The following is an 18,039-nucleotide window of genomic DNA, read 5'->3' as shown; positions in this document are numbered from 1 at the left end:
CAGGGGCGCGTTCCACACTGCCAGGGACTCTGTTCTGGAGTCCCGGAAGGCGCGAGGGGCTGGGACTTGCTTCTGGTTTTCTGTTCTTTCAGTTCGAAGGGGTCTTGGGTAACTGTGTCAGTCTGCTTGTGCTGTCACCACCAAGTACCACAGACTGGGAGCTTAAACAACAGAAGTTAGCTTTTCTCATGGATCTGGAGGCCGGAAGTCTAAGGTCAAGGTGCTGGCAGGGTTGATTACTTCTTTTTTTTTTTTTTTTCAAATTTTCTATTTTTAACTTAATCCCCAGTGTGATATTCCAGGGTTGGTGACTTCTGAGAGCTGTGAGGGAAGGACCTGTGTCCCCTAGGCTTGTCGATGGCTGTCTTCTCTGTGTTCATGTGGTCTTCCCTCTGCATGTGTCTCGTCCACACTTCTCCTTGTAAGGATTTCCGCCAGAATGGACTAGGGCCCCCCCAGTGACTTCATCTTAACATAATCACCTCTTTGAAGACCATACGTCCAAACACAGTCACTTTCTGAGGTACTGGGGGCCAGGACCCCAACATATGAATCTTGAGAGAACACAGTTCAGCCGTGAGGTAACAGCCAAGTGAGGAGAGTGCTGTTGGGCTGGGCACAGGGCCGTGTCCCTGTCACGGGCTGGTCCCTTGCTACCTGCAGGGGCCAGAGTGCCTGCCCTTCCTTCCCAAATTCCTGACAGAGTTTTTACTGAGGTATTTGAATTGAACCTTACCTCCTTTCTGGGGTAGTTTCTTCACATATACAACGGCGTTACGACCCATTTCCCAAGGCCTCTGTGCAGAGCAGTAATGACAGCTGCGGTGTATGAAGTGCTTCCTGTGTGCCTAGCACTTAATTCTCAACCAAGTCTTATGAGGTAGAGACTGTTACTACCCAGTTTTACACACGCAGACACTGAGGTGCAGGAAGGTTAAATAGTTTGTGGTCGCCGCAACTCATCAGTGTCTGGAACCAGATTTTGGACCTGAGTTAGATCTGCGGTCTGGGCGTGCGTCCCCTATGGCTGAGGTGCCTGGCGCCTTGCTGGGCATGGGATGGGGGTGGCTGAATGCAAGTGGGCGGGTTCTGATGACTGCTGAGAGTTGGTCGGGGTCGCCAGGGCCTGGCTGGGGTGGGTCGTTCAGTGCCGAATGGTTCGTTTGCCCTGACGGTGCTTCAGCTTCAGGGAAAGGTTTTCAGGGAAAGCTGAAGAGAGGCTGTCCCAGTGCGGCAGCTTCTCACAGAGGTGCGCGAGCCGAGGAGAGGGTCCCGAGCAGAGGGTCCCGAGCAGAGGGTCCCGAGGAGAGGGTCCCGAGGAGAGGGTCCCGAGCAGAGGGTCCCGAGCAGAGGGTCCCGAGGAGAGGGTCCCCAGGAGAGGGTCCCCAGGAGAGGGTCCGCAGGCAGGGCCGGCTCCCCCCTCCTTCTCACCAGCACCTCCCTCCTGCGCAGGGTGATGTGAGCAGAGCCCAGGAATGCCTTATGTGGACCGGCAGAACCGCATCTGTGGGTTTCTGGACATCGAGGAGAATGAGAGCAGCGGCAAGTTTCTGCGGAGGTACTTTATCCTGGACACCCAGGCCAACTGCCTCCTGTGGTACATGGACAACCCGCAGGTGAGAGGCTGAGGGGGAAGGGGGCGGGGTGGCCAGCTGCCCATCACTGCCGCCTGGGAGGAATGCAGATGGGGTCACCTGCAGAGCTCATCTCATGAGCAACAGGACCTGCTGGCCGGTGAGGAGGGGGAGCCCTGAAACATGCCTATGCGAGCGCACACACGCACACAGAAAACCATCTCAGATCTTAGCCTGGGGAGAAGGAAGCTCTTCAGACCCTGGGGATGGGTGGGGGGATCCGTAGCACTTGCAGAAGTCAGGCAGAGGCTGTTCCCTGTCACCTCTCTTATTCGGGCTGTGGCCTGCTGGCTGGCTGCTCCTGCTTTTCTAGTCTGGGGCCCCTCCCCAGCACAGAATGTGACCTGGTTCCCTGAGCTGGACTCACGTCGGACTTCTTTGGTCTGCTGAATCAGGAAGTGCTAGAATCCTGGCCCAGGTGCCCTTGGAAGCCGCCCGCTTTGCTTCCTCACGCTGCAGACGAGAAGACTGAGTCTCAGGCATTGCAGTTGACTTGGGCGAGGACACAGCCAGAGGCAGGTGACTTGCTTCGCAGTTTGCGGAGGTCAGGCGCAAAGATGAGGACCACTTGTTGAGTTTTATTGCTGTGCCCGGAAGTCCCCGGAGTCATCGCGGTCTGGGAAAAAGTCGCTCTACCCCTGCTTTGGGATCTCTGGGGTGGTTTTTGTTTGTTTGTTTTAATTCTGGTCCTGAGTGCTGTTAACTCTTCCCTGCCCACTGTCCCAGAGCAGTTTGGCGGAATGAGGCTGCTGAACAGCTAGACCGTGGGCCGCGGAGGCGCTGGGCTGTGCGGCTGGGGTTTGGCTCTGGCCCGGAGGCCTGGGAAGGAGCAGGTCTGAGCGTTGGGGACGGATTGGCGCCATCACATGTGACCCACAGACAGAATCGTGCGAGCCTCTGGGTCATCATCCTGCGACCAGTCCTCTAGAGGCCTTTGGCGTTTGTCTTGTGGAGTTGATGGCTGGGAGAGAATGCAACAGATGCAGAATCAGCTGCTGCCCCCGGCCTTCTCCAGGAAAGACTTAACCCGGGCAGAACCGCGCCTTTTGTGTCCCTGATGAGCCTGTCGCTTACGTGCATTTGAAGGGCTGAGGATTCGTGAAGAATCCTACGTCTGGAGCCCCTTGCACCCTCGACGTGGCGGGAGTCCGTGCGAGTCCTCGCGTTCGGTCCTGGCCCGCCTCGGGCCCGGCCGTGTCATCTCCCCGCCTCTGCCCTGCACGGGTGGTGCCCGCGGCTGGTGCGACAGACCCATTGCGAAGGGAAGTAGCAACTAAGGTACCTCTTCCCGCCATTGGAGGAGCTTGGGGTTCAGTCTTTGTCGGCGTTGGACTTGGCTTCGGGCACCCCAGGGATGAGTCCCTGGTGGCTTACGGTCTCTGTGTCTTATCATCACATTTCCATTTTTCCTCCCGAGCGTGTACCTTCTCCCACTCGCTTGCCATGTTAGCTTAACTCACTCGAACGGATCTTTGTCTTGCTTTCCTGCTTTACACCATGCTTCCCGTCAGGCCTGTTCTTTTTTTTTTTTTTTTTATTAGTACTTTTTTTTTTTTATTATTTTGGTCAGGCCTGTTCTTAACCCAGTTGCTATGGGGATGCTGCCTGTGTTTTGCCGAGGCCACCTTCGATCGTACCCAGGGCCACAGCCTGAGCGTCTTAACTGTCGGTGACAAATCGCCCAGGACCACAGTATCACCATCGTGGATACTCAGTGTTGCCAGGTGTCACCCTGACTTGCCCTCTCTGATTGTCACTTGGGCCCAGAACCTGCACTGGCCGTGGGTGCTGTGCCTCGGGCTGCCTTGCCGGGCTCTCTGGGCTCAGCCACGACAGCAGGTCCCAGGGCGGGCTCCTGCTCTTTCCAGCCAGCGGGGCTGTCGGGATGCTCCGTGGTAGAACTTCCTTTAAGTCTGAGTTTCCAAACAGAACCTGTGGCCCGTTGCCAGGAAAGAGAGAGTCTTGCATATGACATGACAACAGTTCAGAACATTCGGCTTCTGAACTGTTAGGTTGTCCTTGGTTGTTGGGTTGGTTAGGTCTTCGCTGTGTGAATGGCCACACATCCGCTTCAGGTTTGAGAATGGGTGCTTTGGTAAGTCATCAGGGGGTGTTAGCGAGCATGTGTTCCTATGTGTCATTGGGTTTCCGTTTCATTCTGACAAGCTTGATTGGTGGATATTATTGTTCTTGTTCTAAAGATGAGAGGTGAGGCCAGGAGGGGAAGACATTTGCCCCTGGTTACATAACAAGAAAGTGGCAGAGCCAGGATTCTGACCCTAGGGGTCTGACTGTGGTGTCCCTGCCATGGCTGGTGACAATGAGACAGGCGTCTTAGGGTTGCTTGGAAGGAAAGAAAGCCTGCAAAGCCGGCCTCTGATTAAGAAAGAGAAGCCGGAGAACTCCTGGGGCTGGGAAACCCTAGAGGGCAGGGAGAGCTTCTGGTTTAGCTTTCCATCTGTGGTGTCCGGCATTTGCTACGCGTGGCTCACTGCGGGAATGAATGAACACGCTAGGAAGTGTGGAGGGTCCAGCACCACTCTCCTGGGATTCGGGGCAGGGCCAGAACTGAATGGAGCTCCACTGAGTGGGCACACTAGGGATTTTGGTCTGAGGATTTGGGTTTCCCCAAGGGAAAACGGGGGTTTGGGTCTGTCTCTGTGAAGAGAGGCATTGGGAACTCTGGTCATTGAACATCTTCCTGAACAGGGAAAAGGAGACCCCTGGTAAGCTCTCTTAGTTATTTTATAGGCACCCATAAGTAGGGGATTTTCAGACCCAGGTCTCCGACCTTTGCCTGTTCACGCCAGCTAGTAGGTGGTGTTTGCTGAACCTGTCCCCACTCCGGTTGCTGCCGCTGCTGCTGCTGTTAATTACCAACCACAGCTTGTACCTACTGAGTGGTGACCCTGCACAGTCCCCTGTGAAATGCTTTACATGTATCAACCCATTACATCCTCTCAATAATCCTGGGACCTCGGGACTATTGTCACTCTTTGTTCGAGGTCACACAAGTAGCTCTTGTGGAACCGGGGTTGCAGCCTTGCTTGTCTGGAGTCTGCACCCCGTACCCCTGTCTGCTTCCCTCCCTCTACTGATTATTTGTGTGCAGACCGGCACAAGGTCCTGTGGACACCACGGAAGGTGAATTCAGCGACGTCTTCCCAGCAGGAAGCCTCAGGTTAGTTGGGGAGATGAGACCAACACGTGCAAAACTACGGTGTTCATAATCTGTCCGGGTACCACACGGGGATGAGATAGCCTATCACCGGCTTGCCAATGCCCAGATGCCGATATTTGGGTCAAAGGGGACAGGGTTGCGGTTTTCCTTTGCTGCTGGCCATAGGGGAAAGACTGGGGCCTGGGAGGTGGAGTCTCATATTGGAAAAATCCTCAGGCCTGGGAGACAAGAGGTCAGGGTGCAATCCTGGCTGTATTGCTGAGTTGATTTGCATCTTAGGTAAGCCGTTTATCCGCTGGAGCACGGGCACTCTAGGTGGTCCCTAACGAGACTTTTAGGTCTTCATTTCCTGAAGGCCTGAGAATAAAGAGAGATCCCGGAGTTCCGCGACATTATTTAACACATATTTACTGAATTTGTCTAATGTGCCAGATATCACTGTAGATGCTGAGGCCACGACAGTGAATAGGATGGTCTTTGCCTTCATGGCGCTTGTGCTGTGGCTGGGGAAATAGATGATTATCAGGCACCAGATTCAGATCTTGAAGGATGGGGGAGATTAATTATTATGACTACTACAGCTTATCCACATTTGTAGAGCATTTTGTGGGTTTCGAAGTGTTTCCTCTTACAAGCTCTCCCTTGACTGTTACGCTCTCCCTGTCCTAAGCAGAGATGAAGAGGAAGAGGAGGATGTTCTAAGTGAGGGGAACAAGTCATTGTGGGGGCAGAGGCAGGACGGTGAGAGGGGTGTTTAAGATCGAGGTCCCCAGAGGAAGACCCTGAAAGGAGTCGGACACCGAGGGAAGGGTTTGATGGCAAGGTCTCAGGCAAGGAAATGTTCCCGAGGGAAGCTGTGGAGAGCTGGGGTAGGACAGGGAAGGGAGGAGGCCAGACCAGGGTGTGAGCCAGCGCAGGAGTCACGAGGGCAGGGTGCAGCCTGGGCCTGCGGGGAGCTCTGGGGTGAGTCGTGCCCCAGGGTTGTCCCAGGGGAGCTAGACTTTCACGTGTCCACACTGGGCAGTCACGGTCTCGGCCCTGCAGATGTGGGCAAAACGGCTTCCAGCAGCTTGAGGACAATCCTCTGAAGCAGAGTTTGGGTGGCAGCCGTGGAAAGCACAGAATGGGGGTCAGAACTCAGTGGGGACCGGCCTCGATTGTCTGGCAGAAGTTAGAACTGATGTAGTCACGGAAGGAATCAGGGATTGTCATACGGGCGGAGGTGACACTAAACCAATACAGGACAAACCCCATTAGCTGAAAAGGACCCTTATAAAAGGCAAGTTTCAATATTATTGATTATGGCCACTGATTTGCCTAATGCATTTAAAAGTCAATATGCCGCAGCATCGAGAAAACAAATAATTCTCTCTTTTTTGTTGCTGTAAGAACACATTTGTAGCGCACAATAGCCTACTATTGACTGTAGGCATGATGTTGTACAGCAAATCTATCTCTGAATTTATTGATCTTGCGTGCAAACAAATAACTCTTGAAACTTAAACATTGGCTGGGTTTTACTTAAAACGTTGCTATAATATGATGACACTAGCACTTGTATTTTAATTTTAATTTAATGTGGTCCCTGTCATGATAGAGGAGGTGAAATTTCTTAATCAGGCACCTACAGTTGCTAAGTTTTAGCTGCACAGCGGTGCGTACGTCTGACCCCTCTAATGGCCACGTGGCTAAGTAATCGCAAGACGGAATTATGTGGCCCTGAACAGGGGGTTAAACAGAAGCATGAGAACAATATTGCACAAGTTTATTGTTCTTGTCAGATATACTTTGTAAAATATGTTTTTTCTCTTTTTCCAAAAACTACTTCGATGCTTTTACTTTCCAAAGGCCACAGTGTGATTCATGAATCATAATATCCAGAAAGATCGTATCTCTTCTGGTAACTCTGGGACTCCGAAGAAAGCTCTTTGCTTTTATTATTTTATTTTTTCTTAATAAGCCGAAAGCAGTTCTTTCCATTGATAGGGAGGGATAATGAGCTTTAGCAGTGTTGGCGCTAAGATGGATATTTGGTTGCATTTTGGTAGAAAGAATACAAAAGTGTGGAAGGAGATTTTATTAACGTATAATGTTTAATGGACAGTACTGTTGTCTTAAAGGCTAGGGAAAAAATGGTGTGTGTGTGTGTGTTTAATTACATTTTCTTGCCATGTAAACGAAATTGAGATAAGGGGGAAAAATTTAAAAATTTCATTTTCTGGTGTCAGAAACCTCCCTAAGTGAAGTTTGGTTGAAACCCAGCAATATTTAAAAGATTTTTGCATCATACACTTAACCTGTCAAAATGCCAAAATGTAAATCACTTTCTTTTAAAAATGGGCAACAGATGCACATGGTGCAAAATTCAAAATGTAGGAAAGTGGACATAGTGACGAGTTTGTCCCTCCCTCTCCTGCACCCACTGCATGGTCCCCTCACAGGGGCCACCAGTGTTGCCAGTTTCTTGAATGTCTGTCCACAGATAGTCTCTGCATATACAAGCATCATCATAACTTTTGCCAATTGTTTGGACAAAGTGATTTTAATTCATGGATTTAGTGTAATTGGCATGTTGACTGTCCATGTAGACACGTGATTTCAAGCATTACGTAGAACTGCTAATGCGCTTTTGTCTATATTTCCGTAGGGGGAAAAAAAGTCTCCTCAAAAATTACGAGCCACAGATCTGCACTTTCACCAAATGCAAATTCCGTGAAGCGTAAAATTATTATTTGAAAGGTTTTAGAATTAAAATTATGTGTGGACTTTTTGAGAGTTAACATAAAATATTAAAGTGCAATTTTGTTTTATGTGTTTTCTATAGTCATCTTATATATTTTTAAAGCAATTCTTGTCTTTATAACAGGATGTACTTTGCCTAAATTAAAATTAAAAACTAAGAAGCACTTTGGGACAAACTTGTTAATAGTTAGCACTGCTCCCAGTATTAAAATTCAAACAGCTGAAGAGATGGAAGCTATGAAACTTAGCAGGGGCCTTACTATTACAAAACCATGAGGGGGTGACTCTTGTAAGTTTTCTTAAAGCTTGTCTCGGTTATGTTGTTGTCATATTTTGCTTTAGATTTTAACCTTCAATATTTGTTTAATGTATCTATTATATGCATCTCCCTAATTATATGTCTGATTATATACACAAGACTGCCTTTTACTGTTGAAATTGTGTCCCTAAGGCAAAACAGGCTATTGTATGGTTAGGAGAGGGACTGCATGTTAGATTGTGTTTCAGAGCCCCTTTTTATGAGTTCTGTCAGCTGACCATAGGACTGCATGATGAATACATTAATTGAAGTAACATCCATTTTTGAGCCTCCCGTCCTTATCTATATAATGTATGGTAATGATAACAATTATCTCAATCTGCTGCAACATCCTCCCCGGAAGATTAAGCAAGGTGATGTATGTGGAAGTGATGAGCTCTAAAGTGCTACAGGTGTTACTTGTTTAGAAAGTTGGTTCCGGCAGTGCCATTGGGATGGATGGGGAGGCGGGGGGAGCTGGAGAGACAGCCGGGGATTTCCCGCAGAGTGTCCTGCTGTCTCCGGGTGGTGGTATGGTGGGGTGGAGAGGAAGGGGCGGGTTTAAAGGCCATATGAAGGAAGAATCATTGGTGGACTGGTTGGGGGGGAGGTGGGGCAGGTGGAAGGGGGACTGATTGGAAGAAATGACATGTGGAGTTCGAGGCATGCGTGGAGGAGGCTGGGTGGGAGAGTGGGGTGAAGGAATTGGCTTGTCGAGCTTAAGGGTTTGGAACCATTCAGGTGGCCAACTGTCAGAGTCTTGGGACCCAGACATATCCAGGAGATTATCTGGAGCCCAGGGCTTTGATCTGGTCGTTAAGTCTGTGTTACCAGAGTTGGAAAAGGGACAGCAAAGGGAGCGGGGAAGGTGGTGGCTGGGAGACTTGCACATCATGAAGCTCTTCCTGCCCAAAGCAGGTGCTGGCACCGGCCAGCATGAAATAATAGACATCTGGGTAACAGAACGAAAGCACGGAACCGGCACAGCCGTTCATGCCGCAGCAGTGACTCTGTGGAGGGAAAGCGTAAATGCCTGCTTTGAACTGAAGAATGGGGACAGTAGCTGTCAGCGCGCCATGTTTCCCCAAGCTGGTGTGAGCACGTGGACCTGCAGGGTAGGAGGGAGGAGATGAGTCTGACACCAGAGCAGCAGGTAGAGCCACTGCCCAGGTCAGCTGATGCCTGGGCACAGCTTGGTGACTTCCCTTTTTGTTAGTCTCTCGTGCGAGGGTGAGGGCTCTGGAATGTGGGGCAGAAGCTGTGTTGCCCGTCTGCTCCAGTCTTCTCGCACCGTTCTCCTTAGGCAGGTTCTTTTCTGTGAGTCTGGACGGCCCTGGCTTTGGGTGGTTTGGGCTGTGGCTTCGGCTCATGGGGCAGCCGTGTCGGCTCATGCCCTGGCTCGGGGACTGCCCGGTACATCCTCCCTCCTCCTCACCTCCTTCTCACGCTAGCTGCTGTTGACCTGACCCTCTGCCAGACACCAGGGGCTGTAGGAGAAGGTGAGAAGGCACCAGCATCTCTCCTTCCTTCTCCCCTCCCACTCTCTGAATCCCTGGTCTCCTGGAGTTTGGCACCCCAGAGCCAGTTGGACTAGTTCCTGCCCTGCCCAGCTTGGGCGAGGACAGCACCCTGCTGGTCCTGCTCTTGTATTTACCTTTGATTGATAATTGACTCTTAGATAATGGCTCCTGGGAGGTGACATGGCCTAGAGGAAAGAGCCTGGGATTGGGGAATTCAGGAAGGGTTGGGTTGGAATACTGGCTGGACTCCTCGGCTGACAGGCTGACACCGGAGGTCGGGCTGACCTCCGGCAAGTTCCTTCACCTGCTTGATCCTTAGTTTCTTGTCTGTGCAATGGGGTTGTTAGGGCGAAGCCACAAAGTGCGAAAGTACCTAGCACCGTGACAGCATGACAGCGGGTTCCTTCCTCCTGGCTCAGGCTGCGCTTTGCCAAAACACCGGATTGATGTCTTCGTTTGGCTCCTTGGGGAAGTCACTTCCCCAGCTGAGCCCTAGAGGACTCGTGTGGTGAGTGCACAGGTATCCGCCGGACCTTGAGTGCTGACCCTCTGTGACCCTGCGCCTCTGCAGTTGGGTCTTCGGTCACTTCTCTGCTCTTCCCTGCTCTTGCTAGAAGAGGGGAGAGGGAGAAGAGGTCACGTGGGTAAAATTCTCCGTTAACAAGAAATACTCCTGTTTCTAGAAAAAGGCTTAATGTGGGAGGTGTGTCACATCTCTGTAGGGCACCTCACCTCCTTCCTCGGTGATGGAGGAGAATAAGCCCTCCACTTTCCCCTCATGGGGAGTCAGCTCCTTTGAGCTCCTCAGTGGCAGGAGAGCTCTTGTGCACCAAGCAGGGCGTCGGCAGTGTCTTCATGAACCCGTCCGTCATGTCTCAGGAGCCTGCCCCGTGCCCCACGTTGTTCCAGGCAACTTAGAAGTCTGAGCAATGTACAGGCCACTCCTGACTCCCAGGTATCTTCACGTGGGAAGGCTGCTGCCAGCCACACAGCGCGGAATCTCCATTCCCTCTTCCTGCTCCCCCCACCCCGTCCTTCCTCCCCTGTGCTCGCTGCTGGGGCAGCAACTGGGGTCGCTCTGTGGGCCGCCGGCCAGCCTGGGCCCTTCTCTCGCCAGCCGCTCTGTCTCCAGGGCAGAGTCAGCAGGACCAGCCGGTGCCTGCCGCGGTGTCCTCCGACCTGGCATCACCCGTGAACTCTGAAAGCGTACTGGGGCGCAGGGTTGCCATCCCACACCAGGTAAAACCCTGGGGATGAAGCATGGTGTGTTTAAAAATCTCCCCGGGTGATGATTCACCTAAGCAGCCTTCCAGAGCTTCCTACGGACCTCTGTCTTGGCTGCAAATCTACTCAGACCCCCTCGTCACAATGCTTTCTGCCACTCTCCCCTCAGCCTGTGTCTCAAACTCTCTGTCCCCAAGGCTTTGTCTCCCTTTTCAGTGTGGCTCAGTCCTTTCCTGCGTATTGCACCCTCTTCTGGTTCTTGTCCCACAGGGGCCCTGCCCAGGCCGTGGGGACTGAGCTGACACCTAAGTTGGGACCTGGGCGATGTCCTGGAGAAACTCCATTTCCCGGTGGTGGACCAAACTGGTACCAGTCTTCCACACTTTGTGAACTCAGCGGGCTTTTTGTTGGACTGGTTGGGAACTTAACCACCAAGCAAATATTGTTTTCATTTAAAACTTAAGACGTCCACTATGCAAAACAGTAAGGTTTGCTCATGCCCTGCCTACGCTTACCATCTAGTAAGAAGAGACCTAAACTCACAGGAAAATCTACTGCCACACAGAGTCCAGGGCCAGGCTTTCTCCTCTAGGCCAGCCACCCTTAAATGTGGGCCTGTTGAGGGATCCGTTGGGAGTGTTTTGAAAATGTGCACGTTCCTGCCACATTCCACTCAATTCTGATTCAGTGTTTGACGTTGTAGAAGGAACTGGCACGTGAATGCAGAGAGAGAGAGGAAGTCGGAACAGGCTGGAGTCGGTGGAGGAGGCTTCCTGGAGCAGGGTCCTGAGTTTGTCCTTTCCCTAGAGGAGCCCGAGCCACGGCCAGGGAGGCCTCGCAAGAGCACCCTGCCTCCCTGCTGTTTCTTGGTGTCCCGACACCTGGCTGCTGCAGAGGCCCTCAGCTCAGGCGTGTTGGCCCATTCTTCCTTGATCAGGAAGCGTCTGCCCGGGGGCTGCTGGTATGCCACCCCGGCAGCCAGCTGTCACCGTTAATCTTCTAGGTCCAGTAATTGGGGTGGACACTGGGCATCACTTTGAATCAAGCTTCAGAGATCCCAGGGCTGTTTTCTCCTGTGTCATCCATTTCCCCCTGGGTGGGGAGGAAGGTGGGGGTGGGGGGTGGGGAAAGCAGCCTTTTCAGACATTTGTCATGTTTTCCTGGCTTCTGGGGTGGAGAGGAGGTGTCCTTGAGCCCAGGAGCAGACCCCTGGGGTAACTGGGCCCACAGAGCTGCTGCTCTCTGTCTTCCTCTCTGAGCTGGGCCAGCTGCCGGGGAGGCTGGGACTGAGGGTGGAGCGGCCCTGGAGGGGCGGGTGGGGGCATGACGTAGTAGTTGCAATCTGATCGGTTCCTATCTGTCATTATGAGTGGTTAGTGTCTGCATGGTCCCCGAATGCCACTTCATCACTCATAATTCAGGATTGGGCTCTGGAGGCCTCCGGGCTGCGGTTTAGGGTGAGGAGTTGTGCAAGGGCAGCTCTGAGACTTGGCATTTGCATCTTGTAATTAGCGCTGAGGGAGGGGGCCAGGAACTGCACCACACGCCAGCCTCGCTCCAGTGTTTCCGCCTAATCCTCCCAACCGCCCTACAAATAGGGCTCACCATCTCCATTTTATAGGTAAAGAAGCTCCCCTGCGGTCACAGCCGGGATTCCAGCAGCTCAGGCTTTTAAACTACAGCGTGCTGCTTCTAGCCCATCGGCCTGGAAGTCGGGGGACTTGAGCTTAGGCTCAGGCTGTGCCACCAATTACGTGGCCTTGGACAGATCCCGTCACTCACAAGTGACTTTGCTCAATTGGGGAACGGGGTGGAGGGGGGTGTGGTGGCAGTTGCTGGGTCCCCAGCGGAGGCCTGTGTCTCCTCCTCGTGTCCCTGGAGCCCTCGCCTCCCATGAGGCCCTGCAGAGGGGGACTCCGGGCAGCCCGAGTCTGAGCAGAGCTGAGTCAGCGCCCAGAGTGGCTCCTGCCCCCCTTCCTGGGCAGCGTTAGTCACTCCCGCCCTCTGGGGGACTCTCCCCTCCCCAGACTCTGATTTTGGGGCTGGAAGGCTTGTTCCCTCCCTAACCCAATAGAGGTTTCTTAAAAAAAAAATTAAAAAAGCAGTTACTTTGCCGTTGAGAAAATTGCATAAATAAAAGTATAAATCAGATCATCCACAGCGCAGATGCTAATCTGGCTACTCGGAGCCGGCTTTTCGGTTTACCGCCCGCAAAGGGAGGCAGGTGAAGTGCGGTCCTTTCTCAGGGTCTCCCACTCCAAAATCCCAGGGTTCTGAGAATCCTTTTTTTGTGGTATGATCCCTGGATCCACTTTCTTGCTTGGATTTGCTTCAAATAATGCATGTTTATTTAGATAACTGGGGCTAGAAGGACTCTTCCCTGTCATCTGAGACATTTCTGAAGGCCATCTCCTGGAATATAACGGGTCACTTCACCGCTAATCTTTGGGTAAATTAAATTCCCTTTGTCCAAGATTCACCTTCTTTTAATCGCCTTGGGATGACTCCAGGTGCTGCTGGGAGCTTCAAAGGTTTTTTCTTTGAGGCTTTTGGCAACAGTTTAGAGGGTCACCAGGAGCTATGAAAAGAGTCCCAGGTTCTTGAGGGAGTGGATTTTCCAAGGTAGACATTGGGAACTCCAGAGCTGTGATTTCTAACCTTGACTCTTCCTTTGGTATGTGACAGTCCCTGTGTCTTCATTGCTTCATTCCTGACAATGGAGAAATTAGAAAGCCAAAGAGCTTATGCCAAGAATATGTTGGAATATGTTGGAATATGTTGCCAGACATGGTGCCTTTTAACAGTACATACTTAGTGTTCGATTGTGTACGGACATTGTACACAATGCTGTGAAGTAGGCTGAACAGATATATTTCTTTTATTTGTATACTGTGTGAGTTTGTACCCTATGTAGTATGAAAAGAATTTTGAAGTGGCTTAAAACAAAATCAGTGAGATCTCAGCGCAGAAAACATATAATAACTAACACTTGTTGAGAGTCTTCTGTGTACCTGGGGCAATTCCAAGTGCTCTTAAATGTATTAGCTCGTCTGTGTTAGGAGGTGAGTACTTTTTATTATCCCTGTTTTTACAGAAAGGAAACCTGAGGCTCAGTGTTATTCCCAGTGGGGCACAGACTTTTAAGCACTGTAGGAGCACACCTCTCCATAGCAAATAAGGCTAGAGGTGATGTTAACGCCACAGGCTTCCAACAGGAGTCCTGAATTACTTTCCGGGAATTATCATCACCGTTTTACAGGTGAGGACTGTGGGCTGGAGAATGGTTAAGGGGCTTGCTCAAGGTTGCCGGCTGGAGAATGGCACAGACAGAGCTGGAATCTGGGCCTTCTGTCTCTCGGCGCTGTTTCCACGGCCTCACGCAGCATCCTTCTTAAGGTGAAACACGTGTGTCTTTCAGAACCTGGCAGTCGGGGCAGGAGCCGTCGGATCTTTGCAGCTGACCTACATCTCGAAGGTAATGTTGGCCTGGAACTCTGGGAATTCACGCTCTCTAAGTAGGCAGTATCTAAACAAGAGGGAGTGTCAAATCCTTTGGGCCTTACTATTTGGGGACAGTGCATGGGCATTAAAGTGCCCCCCGTCCCCCCCCCCCCGCACGTCGCCACCTGCAGAAGCTTTGGGGCCCTGGGTGGCTGTCGGGGTGGCTGTGCAAGCTCTCACAGGGTGGGCCCGCAGCCTCGCGCTCCTTGTACAGTGCTCCCAGCTGCTGTGGAGGAGGTGGGGGTGGTGGCTGAGCTGGAGGTAGGGGTGGCACATGACCTTTTTGGTAATTGGGACAAAAAGGAATACAAAAGCAACCCCAAATCCAGCAGCTGTAAAGGATTCTCTCAGAGTGCTGCGGCTAAACAAGAGACAGCTCAGAAAGTGCCGGGGCTTCGCTGGAATTTTTATAAGTCACCTGGCAGATGACTGCAGATGACTACGGCTGAGAACGTCCGGAGAAGCTGCTCCGATGTGCCAGGAAGACTTTCAGCTGCCGGGTGACAGCTGGGGAGCCGGGCAGGTAGCCGCCAGGCCACGCCCTAGTCCAGTTTGCACAGAGCGGGGAGAGCAGCCCCTCCACCTCTCGCGTGCTGAGAGCCGGGGCTGGGGCCACTGAGCGATGCCCACCTGTAACTGCCGAATTCAGCGTCTTTAAGCAGCCCCTCCCTGGAGCAGGCAGCCAGCTACCTGGTGATGCAAAGGCTGGGGCTTTAGAGCCTCCCCAGAAGGAGGAACTCTTTGTTCGGGGAGGCGAGCCAGGTGGCAGGGAGCCAGCACCGAGCTTTGGGAAGTGCTGCTCTCCCCACACACCCTGGCTTCGGGCCTCCTGGGGGCCTCTGGTGCCTTGACCACCCCCTCCCACCCTTGGGGGCTTGAGCTGAGTGGCCGCTGTCTCCCTCTTGTAACAAACAAGCTTTGGGAGCCCTCCACCTCCGGGGCCAGGAGATGAGCCTGGAGGGGCCCTGGGGCCCCAGGGGGAGAGCCCACCTTTAGCGGGAGCTGCAGGCAGGGTCTGGCAGACCCAGCCCGGGCACAAAGGCAGATGCCAGGCAGGGCAGCATCAGGGCGGATTAGAGAGGGCAGATGATGACCTCAGGGGAGGGGGAAGGGCCTTTCAAAGCCCAGCTTTGCTAGCACAGCTGCGGACAGTTTGTGCATGCCTGTGGTGAGCCGTGTGGCCGCCGGCCCTGCCCAGACCAGCCAGGGGCCTGGGACCTGCCTTCCCTCCCTGTCCCATCCCCATCCTGCTGGGAGCTCATTAGGTCATTTCTCCAGGAGGGTTGGAGAAAGAGAATTGAGAGAGCGGGGGAGCAGAGAACCTCCTGATAATAAATGGAAACTGAAACCCTCTCCGGTTTGAAGGGGTTTGGGAGGACTTCTTTTTTTTTTTTTTCTTTTGGTAGGGGAAGACTGAATACAGTCTCCTGCTGGATCCCGATTTACAAATGCAGCTTGGATGAGGGGTTTTAGAATCCTCCACTTTGGAGGCTGCCTCCTTTAGAAAAGATGACCTGCCTTTTAGCCCTTTCTGAGACAGGCAGGCCTGGATGGGTGTTTTTTGTGTGTGTGTGTGTGTGTGTGTGTGTGTGTGTGTGTGTGTGTGTGTGTGCAAAACCCACAGCTGCCTCGGGGTCAGGTTACAAGAGCTGAGAGCGTTTAACTCCTGCCTGACTCGCCCAGAAAGCAGGGGTTTCCCGGCAGGATGTTTCACCGGCCCTGGTGCTGGTGGCCGCTCCAGCGCTCCGTGTTATTCTCGTTAACCCTCCCGGAGGAAAGCACCTGCCCGCGGGGTCAGGCGGCCTGGCCAGCCTGTGCATGCCTCCCCTGCCCTCTCCGGAGAGCTGGCGTTGGGAGGATGGGGACCAGCGTGGGTCCCTCAGAGAGGTAGAGATGAGCACGCTTGATCTGAAGTCATCCGGGGCGTCCACGGCAGCAGAACCAGTTCTTGGGCAAACTAGGAAATAATTGAAGGGGCCCTTAGGCCCCAGAACCCCCCCCCTCTCCCTGATGATCCTTCTCTTCTGTTCCAGCCATCTCTGCACAGCCAACCCCACTGTCCCACCCCACTGCGTCCCGTTTTGTCGGGCCTTGCCCTCCACTACCTGTGGGGAGGGGTTTCCTAGAACAGTAGTTCTTAACTTTTGTGTGTGTGTGTGTGGGGGGGGTCACGGATCCTTTTGAGTGTCTGATGAAGAGCGTGGACTCGTTTTCCAGGTAAATGTATAGATGTGTGTACATACCCTGACTTTGCCTGTAATTTCAGGGGGCTCAGTGACCCCCTGAAGCTGGCCCAGAGAGCCCACTGCAGAACCCTCTCACTCATGCTGGGGTGGGGCTGCTGTCCCCTGCTCCCGATGCCACCCCCTGGGGCCAGGTCACCCGGACACTGGGCGGAGCTGCACCAGAGCTGCAAGACCGTGCATTGCATTGCGGCTGCTTCTCTGCCAGAAGGGCCCAGCCCCCCTCCCGGGGCCAGGGCAGACAGGGTGGGGCCGGCCTAGCCATGCCCAGCCCCTGAGGAACTTGCTGCTCCTGTGGTCTGTGTTTGATCTGATAAGAGCGAGTTCCTGAGAGTCTGTTGTGCTGCAGAGCAGTCCTGTCTGCGTCACCCTGGGGGGGAGGGGACGGTGCCTACTCCCTGCCCACATCCCCAGCCTCCATTCACTTCTGGGGTGTCCGTGGGACCCTCCGGTCAACGGCTGTGGTGCAGCTACTCAGCTGCGGCCGCCTCGGGGGTGCCAGTGGCTGCACTTTGGTGCCCTCCCTGGCGCCAGGTCGTCAGGTGTCCCCAGCCGTCTGCAGCCTCACATCTCCCTGTGGATCTGCTCTGTTCTGTCACCGTGTTGGAAAGGGGCACGCAGTGGGCGGGAGGGGTAGAGTGGGACCATTCCCTCCAGCGGGCGGGAGTTCCTCCTCCACGGTGACCGGGTGTCAGGGAGAGGAGGCCAACGCCACATTTCCGTGACAAGTTCGATTCTCCCCTCGACCCTTCTCTCTGTAGGGCGCAGCGGCAGGGAGGCATAACTTCGTGTTCCTCTCTCTGCATTCTGTGACTGTGGGGCGGGGACTAGTCTTTCCACTCTGGCTCCACTAACAGGGAGGCTGGCCGGAGACACTGAGGGGCGCACCTGTGGCCCGCAGCCCGCCAGGGCAGAGCTGGGGACCCATCCTGTTAATTCAGCGGCGAGGCGCTTTGCCAGGCCCCCCTTCCGTGGGGAGCCACAGGGCGTGCGGTGGGTGGGCTGCGCGTGGGGCCCTCACACGCACCTCTGGAGGCAGCGGGGGAGGCGCGTGAGCATGCACGCACGCCGGACGGCCTCTTTGAAGGCGCCCTGAGCGCGGGGGACGTTCTCACCACGCAGGCCGGGAAGTGGCGGTCAAGGCGGAGCGTTTGTAATCCCAGCAGTGATCGCTAGCCAGTGATGACCGTGAGTTTTTCAGAGATAGGACAATTCCATGCGTAGCAGGATAAACACTCCGATACTAAGCCAGAGGGCCTTGGAGTGCCCCTCTGCTCAGCGTCGTCTAACGCTGGACACAGAAGGGGAGCGGGGGTGGGTTCGAAGGGCCTGGATGGCCACGGCTGTTGCATGGCGCTCAGGGTTCTACGGCGACCCGAGCAGGAGAAGCAGGAGTGTATGGGCAAGAAGACAGGTGGGAACGTGGACGCTGAGGGACAGACCAAGAAAACGAGCCACTGACGGACCACATGGGCTGCGAGCAGGGCAGAAAGACACACAGGATGGTTCAGGCTGCATTCGGGGGTCAGAAACCCAGGACAACTCGAGAGCAAGGGGGCCCAGCCCATGATGGTACAGACCGCCCGGGTCCTGTGGCCTGTGAGTCTAGACATGACTGAATGTGGGGAATCTACACTCAGGATGTGTGGGTTTCCCTTTGCTTAAATCCTCATTTTTTTCCAGGACTTTTTAAGTT

General features: G+C 53.6%; 1 protein-coding gene across 3 annotated transcripts in view; it reads left to right on the top strand.

Moving 5' to 3' along the window:
• PLEKHA2 (pleckstrin homology domain containing A2) overlaps positions 1 to 18,039 on the top strand; it is a 56,908-nt gene that overhangs the window by 13,518 nt on the left and 25,351 nt on the right. For all 3 annotated transcript variants that reach the window (XM_012763004.3, XM_012763005.3, XM_075997200.1), the window contains 2 exons: positions 1,453 to 1,616; positions 14,018 to 14,074. In XM_012763004.3, coding sequence (XP_012618458.1) covers positions 1,476 to 1,616; positions 14,018 to 14,074 — 198 coding nt within the window. In that variant the 5' untranslated portion in view covers positions 1,453 to 1,475. The remainder of the gene's footprint in view (positions 1 to 1,452; positions 1,617 to 14,017; positions 14,075 to 18,039) is intronic.

Source organism: Microcebus murinus, chromosome 24 (genome assembly GCF_040939455.1).
Source record: "Microcebus murinus isolate Inina chromosome 24, M.murinus_Inina_mat1.0, whole genome shotgun sequence".
Taxonomy (NCBI): domain Eukaryota; kingdom Metazoa; phylum Chordata; class Mammalia; order Primates; family Cheirogaleidae; genus Microcebus; species Microcebus murinus.
Note: the sequence above shows the minus strand (reverse complement) of the source record. Positions and strands in the feature narration are given on the sequence as shown.